Below are 7,394 nucleotides of genomic sequence, written 5' to 3'. Positions count from 1 at the left end.
GTACCTCGGGAAAGCTAATTGTTGTATAGAAATGCGATATATACTTGAATGTACAAGCTGGGAAAAAAAACCATAAAATACATGAATGGATTATTGACAATACTACTAAGGTAACATTTTTAAGGACAAGAATTATTTTGGGATCACATAGCAGGGAAGGTACTTATATTATTTTCAGTTTTTCACAATCTCATCGCATAATGATGTGCCTAAATTAGCTTTTAAGGTTCCATTCTATAGTTTGCTTTGTCACTTCTCTCTAGCAGAATCCAATGCCGTTTCAAAAGACATACTGACATACTATTACAAGTCTATAAAACTTTCCCTCTATCTTGCATTGTTAGTCCTTTCGTCATTTTAATTCTACATTAATGCACAAATGATATGTATCCATTTTTGGTCTATCATCATTATATATAAAAAAGAAGCAATTAATTAATAACCATTATCATGATACCCAATTTAGAATTTATGGGTTTTTTTTAGGCACTAATCTAATAAGAGATTATAAATATTTTATAAATTATTAGAATTATAATATTGATGTTTAGAAATTTTAATGGTATAGAATTTAATTGAATTCTATCAAAAATTGAATTCCAATTAGAACTTAATTGAATTATAGTATTTGAAATGAATTAGTTTTATAGAATTGAATTGAATTTCAGTGTTTAAAATATTTATCAAATGAATTAAAATTTTATAATAGACAACTTTATCTTTTATTAATATAACATTATATTTAAATAATAAATATATTTATTTATTAAATTATATAAATAATTAAAAAAGTTTTTTCTAACTAAAATTTTTTTCAACTAAAATTTATTCATCTCTTTTAAAAAAAATTAGATTAATCTAAAAATATTAAATTTAAAAAATATTATTATTATTAATTAAAAAAATTAAATAATTCTTTATGGTTGATTCCAACACAAACCAACAACAAAAAACAAACATGAACTATTAAAAATCAATTTTTTGAGTGGTTTAATGACATAGCAAGTAAAAAAAAGCTAGTTATTAACGATAAATTATAGTAACTAATTCATATTAGTGAAATGGAACAAAATTATGCCCTTTTTTACTAGTGTCGTGATTGGCACAATTTTACTTGAAATGTTCAGATACATTGGCAAACCTTTGGTGTCATTAATCTAAGTTAAACACATAAATCTATATATGTGGATCTTTTTTTAGATTTACATAGTAGACATTTAAAAAAAAAACTATATATTATATTAACTATATATTATATTAAGTGAATTGAAGGAAAAGAAAAGGAAGAAAATAAAGGTGGTGAGAGAAGAGAGTGTATGTGTTGAAAAGTGGGAAGCATTGAGTGAAAGTGAGCGAGAAAATTTAAGAAGAAGTAATTAGATTATAAGGATATTTTAGACATTTTAAGTTTTAAATGAAATTCTAATGGAATAGAATTTCAAATCCTACCTATTTGAATTGAAATTGATTTTGAGAAAAAATAATGAAATTGAATTGAATTCCATATAAACTAATTTAAATATTTTTGTTTTAAACACTGAAATTAACTTTTAAATTCTTTTTTGATTTCATGATGAAACTATAATGCGAACACGTAAAATTGAATATGTCCCTCTCTTGTTGTATTAAAAAATTGGATAGAAAGTTAAAGAGTTCATTCGATTCAATTCTCAACTTATGACATGAACAAATTAAGTTAAGGGTCTTTTTTTATTATTTCAAAAAATTAAATAAAAAATAAAATAATTCTCTTTTTATTCAACTTTAATCTATCTATCTTATTTTTATTTTCAATTACAATTTATCTTTTTTATTCAATTTCAATTCTCGTCTCATTTTTTTTTTTCCTTGTCATTTGGTCTAGTTTATTCTATATTCATTATAGATTATCATCCTTAGGATAGTCACACTTCACAATTGATATGTAGATGGAATGCATATTTTAATGGATTCAAAGAGACGGACAAATTAAAGCTGTTATGCTAGTAGATACCAACAATGTTTATTAATTTGTATCACTGTCAATTGAAGTTAAATGTTTCTTCGTTTTACTTATTATTATATCAATCTTTTTATTGAATTTTTTTTTTTTTTTGGTGATACAATCTTTTTATTGATTTAATTGGCATAATTATGTAGATGGCGATTGATTTCACAGCATGCAACATGATGTTTGTGGACCTTGAAAATTAATGGGCCGTGTTGATGTCCAACAATTTGCTGCAAAATACACAGGGGTTGGGTTTGTCAATATTGATGTGGACGAGTTTATGGTATATCCCTCCTTCTCTTTCACCATAACTCTCTTGTTTCATTCTATATAGCAACCCATTATAAGTTTTTAGATTCGGTGAAATTATTCTCACCTCCCATGTTTGGTGAAATCCAACCTTGTACTCCTTCTGTGTACATTGATTTAGTGATTAATTCACTAGTCCGCTTAAATAAATATCGAGAGTTTAAATTCTGTCTTATACATATAATAATCTATTGATTAGTGACAAACTCTTAAATAAAATTCTGATCCGTACTTAATTAGTCTTTAGTCTGTCGAATTGAAAGATATTTTGGACAATATATATATATATATATATATATATATATAGTAAAAATACATATGGTGTTCTTGTATATATATTACTAAAATGTAGTGTTAGATATTCTTGTAAATGTAATACTAGCCTTTCCTAAAACTTTATTATTTGATAAACGTCTCAAAACAAAAAATAAAAATGATCTATGAATATATAAATATATATACGTGTTTTATACATTTTTTTTTGATAAAATAGTCAACTACTAAATAAAAAAAAAATTATATTGTAAAATAATTAAATATTTTGCAATAGAATAATAGTTTTTTTTCTCAACATCAAATTAGTCGACCATTGAATTTTTATATTTTTATTCATATTTTAAATAATTATAATGCAAATCTAGTTTGATTATATTATTTATAAAGTTTAATTTTATATTTTTCTCTAAATTACAAATATATTGTCCTTTTAATAATATTTTTTATAAAGTATCGTTTTTGTCCCAACATTTGGAGTAAGTCCGAAAGTTATCCCTAACGTTTCAATCGTCCTATTTAAATCCCTAACGTTTCAAAACTGACTCAATGTTGTCCTACTGTTAGGAATCTGTTAACAAAATTGACGGCGGGACAAAATTGAGACGATTTTGAAACGTTAGGGACTTAAATAGAACGTTGGGGACAAAAATGATACATAGAAATAAATTTTAATTTTATCCTTCAATAATATCAATTTTTTACTATATATAGTATTCAATTATTTTTTAATCACATCTAAGTAAATTACACTTAATCATATTACTTTCATTTTAAATAAATTAATTTTTTTATAATTTTACTCTTAAAGATTTTGTTATCATGAAATGTTTGTAGAATGACTAGTATATAAACTTGCAGAAAAAAAATATATATATATACAATAAAATATAAATTATACCTTTTGTCTCTAATGTATCAAAATTTTTTAAATTTATAAAAAAATAAATTTATTTAAAATAAAAGTAATGTGATTAAAAAATAATTGAATACTATGTACAGCAAAAAATTAATATTATTGAAAGATAAAATAAAATTAAAATTTATTTTTATGTATCGTTTTTGTCCTTAACGTTTTCGTCCTATTTAAGTCCCTAACGTTTCAAAATCGTCTCAATTTTTTCCCTCCGTCAATTCTGTTAAGGGATCCCTAACGGCAGGATAACATTGAGTCAATTTTGAAATGTTAGGGACTTAAATAGGACGATTGAAACGTTAGGGACAACTTTGGAACTTATTCCAAAGGTTGGGGACAAAAACAATACTTTACTCTTTCTACATTTTTCTTTACTAAATAAGACCTTTTTTTTTTTAAAGAAAAACAATAGTATCTAGACAAATAAAGGTAGATCATGATAAATTTTACTAAATTTCAAGAAAAAAAAAAGTACAATTTCTTTATCAGCCTACCACAAAATTAATGATTGATTGATTCTAGCACCTATGAAACTTATTTGAAATCACTATTGTAATTGAAAACAGGTGTCTCAAGGATGAAAGATCCATGTGCAGGTAATGGCAACACCATGCTTATTAAGAAAGACATTCATAAAGTGGTTGGAGTTAGAAATCAGGAGCTACAAAGATGGAGGGAGAACAAGCAAGGTTATGTTGGATCACCTAAAAAAACAAAATAGAGGTGTCATTGTTTAATGTGATTCAAATCAGAATGAAAATTATTTTTCTAGACCTATTTGTCATGTGTCGGTGCTAATTTTAAAAATGGAAAACGACATAAAAGGGGTTACCGATTCATGTCTCTATTATTTGTAACCTCACATCCATTGGATTCTTTATTGATATTTGACACTAACACTACTCATCAAAGATTATATTATAACCATCAATATTATTTGGTCAACCAACACAATTCTCTCTTTTTTTTTTTTTTTCTTAAACAAAATAAATTATTATAAAATACAAGGCCAAAGGAGAATGAAAAAAAAAAAAAAATTCATGTCATGGGACCTTAGAGAAATATCTAGAGACAAGTCATTTTCATAATAAGCAATTAATATGAGAAACTAAATAAGAAGCCTATAACTTCTTTAACTGAAACCACTCATAAGATGAACCATACACACTTTACACATAGCAAGTAGCAACGTGTTATAATAATATTAATAAAACAAAATCCAAGGCAACTTGTGGTGTTACACTTATTTATGTAAATTACAATATAACTATAATTAACTACCTTAATAGACCAATTCTCAAGTTACAATCACAAAAAGTTTTCACACACCAACGATTTTCTGCTATCAATTCAAAACCTGGGTAGCAGCAACCAACCATGCCTTGTTTATTAGTATTATGCACAATTTCTTCAAGACTAGAGCTGGAAATTACATTACATATATATACAGTGTAAGTAATAAAAGATTGAGAGAATTAGTTTATTTATATATATATATATATATATATATCATGTTCATGATGACAGTTTATAATCCTTTCTCATAATCTTCTTAAGCTCATGCTTCTGATGTGTGGAAAGCCTTGAAGGGAACATAACATCAAACTTGATTCTCAAGGATCCTTTCTTCCCTGGTTCTTTAGAAATTGGCATCCCTTCATTTGGGACCACCATAACATGCCTCGGTTTCACAACATCGGTCACTTCGATGGCGATTTCTCTTCCGTCCAAGGTTGTCAAGTTGAGTGTCTTCCCTGAGAGTGCCTCCACAAGCAAGATCTTCTGTGTGATCACTAAGTCATTTCCATCTCTCTTGAACACAGCATGTGGTTTCTCATCCACTACAAAGACTAGATCAGAAGGTTGAGACCCTCCTTGTTCTTGGTTTCCTTTTCCAGGGAATGTTATCTTTGTTCCTTTTTTCCAACCTGGTTTAATGTCTATCTTCAAGGTTTCTTCCACACACTTCAACTTGCTGCTAAAACCAAAAACAGAGGAACTTTTTTAAGTTCACTCAACCGCTTATTACTAGGTCAATTGTTGTGCATTCGCAACGATATAACTCTATTTAAGAACCGTTAGATAATTTGATATATCTGATATAATACAGTGGTTCTTAACTATTATTATAAATCGGAACTTAGGGGTGACGCTGGTAAAATAAAACTAAGGTATATTCAAATCAAACTTAGGAATGAAGAGATATTGTGATTGGAATGGCTAAGTTGAAGATTACTACAACCAATAAAAAAAAAATACTGTATTCAACTTAGTAATTTTTTATAGTTAGTTGTTAATGGAAGAATGGTCTTAGCATTTTGTGTATTGTTATTTGTTAATAACCAATTAAATAAACACAGGAGGGACCAACACAAATGCCAAGAAATAAATAAATGAAACAAGAAAATTGATTTTTTCTGTGGCATGTGGATACACATGTAATCTTGCGTGTCTACACATTAGGCCTACTCAATGTACAGCCAAAAATTTCAGTGTAGTAGCCACAGCCAAATTAATTACAGAAAACAAAATTCTGCAGATGAGTTAAATAAAAATGATGGCCAAAGCAAGACAAAAATCATAGGGGTATTGATTGAAGTTAGGAAAAGATTCAAGTTCAAGAATCAAGAGCCTAAAGTATATGTACTAAGTGATAACAATGAGTTTCAGTACTAGTAGATTTTCAATTAGTTATAGTCCAAACATGTAGCCGACAAAGGCATGCAACATTAATAATATAGCTTAACTAAATCAAATAACATCTCCAAAATTTGTAAATTTGTAACCAAATCAAGAAGCAGAAAACCATCACAAAATCAGACCTAAAGCCTCAATTCAACACTTGTAATGCATACCGCAATGTAAAACCATGGCATGGATTAATTAAAGAAAGAGGAGTAATTGTAACTACTACTTACCCGAGTTCATCAACAACATTTCTTGAGATCTTCAACTTCTTTCTACAACCTTTGTAAAGCTCCTCAAGGGTGCACACAAGTTTGGTCTCAACCACCACCCCTGCTTTCTCCTCCTTCACATTATTATTCCTACCATCATAGTCTTGTTCCTTTTTGTTAACCTTCATGGAATTGAGAGGGTAGTGGCCATAGAAATCATAGATCTGGCGCTTTTTGGGGTCACTCAAGACATCATAGGCCTCAGATATCTGCTTGAACTTTGCTTCAGCTTCTTCCTTGTTCTTCACTTCTTGATGGTGGTTCCTATCTGGATGCCACTTCATTGCAAGCCTCTTGTATGCTTTCTTAAGCTCCTCTTCTGTGGCGTGACGATTCACCTTCAGAACCTTGTAGTAGTCCCCTGCACCCATCTTCTTCACAATTCACCTCAATTTTGTGAAAAAAGGGGAAAAAAAATACTTTTGTAATGGGGTTTATGGAAACTGAAAAGTGAGAAGTTTCTTCTTTTGAATTCACAATTCAGTTCAATTATATGGAAAAAAGATTATAACTTTCGTGATGGGGTTTATGAAAAGTTTCAATTTTTGGGTTTGGTATGTGTGGTTGCAAAAGGGGGTGGTTGTTGGTGGTGGAGGGTTAGTGAGTTGAAGAAGAAAGGAGCGTGTTAGTGCTACAGTAATAAGCAGTTCCAGCTGTTGAAAGAAACAAGGGACAATGCACACGCGCAAAAGTAGCAGGATTCACGTTCACCTTCCGCCAGAGAGAGAGAGAGAAAAAGAGAAAGAGAACACTGACAGAGAGTTAGGACTTGAGAGTGTGTGTTTATTTGAAGAAAGAGAGAGATGAGATGAGAATTAAGGTTGGGTACTTGGATGATGCTGATTGATTGCTGAGACTTGCATTTTGATTTTTCGGAATATTTGATTTTTTCAGAGAGAGAGAGAGAGAGAGAGAAGAGTGTGTGCTGTCATAAGCACTTGTTTCAGCA

At 28.9% G+C, this 7,394-nt stretch overlaps 1 protein-coding gene across 2 annotated transcripts; it reads right to left on the bottom strand.

The window, feature by feature from the left end:
- Positions 1-4,637: 4,637 nt before the first annotated feature.
- Positions 4,638-7,394, bottom strand: LOC107631924 (uncharacterized). Of its 2 annotated transcripts, none has more exons than XM_016335519.3 (2): positions 6,407-7,394; positions 4,638-5,466 (listed from the first exon to the last, which is right to left on the bottom strand). In XM_016335519.3, the coding sequence occupies exons 1-2, from the start codon at positions 6,814-6,816 to the stop codon at positions 5,004-5,006; spliced, it is 873 nt and encodes a 290-aa protein (XP_016191005.1). In that variant the 5' UTR covers positions 6,817-7,394; the 3' UTR covers positions 4,638-5,003. The 2 variants fall into 2 exon arrangements, with proteins under 2 accessions (XP_016191005.1, XP_016191006.1); XM_016335520.3 differs by having other exon boundaries at positions 4,638-5,463; positions 6,407-7,389.

The sequence above is a fragment of the Arachis ipaensis genome, chromosome B3, assembly GCF_059453495.1.
Source record: "Arachis ipaensis isolate K30076 ecotype BB chromosome B3, ASM5945349v1, whole genome shotgun sequence".
Classification (NCBI taxonomy): domain Eukaryota; kingdom Viridiplantae; phylum Streptophyta; class Magnoliopsida; order Fabales; family Fabaceae; genus Arachis; species Arachis ipaensis.
Note: the sequence above shows the minus strand (reverse complement) of the source record. Positions and strands in the feature narration are given on the sequence as shown.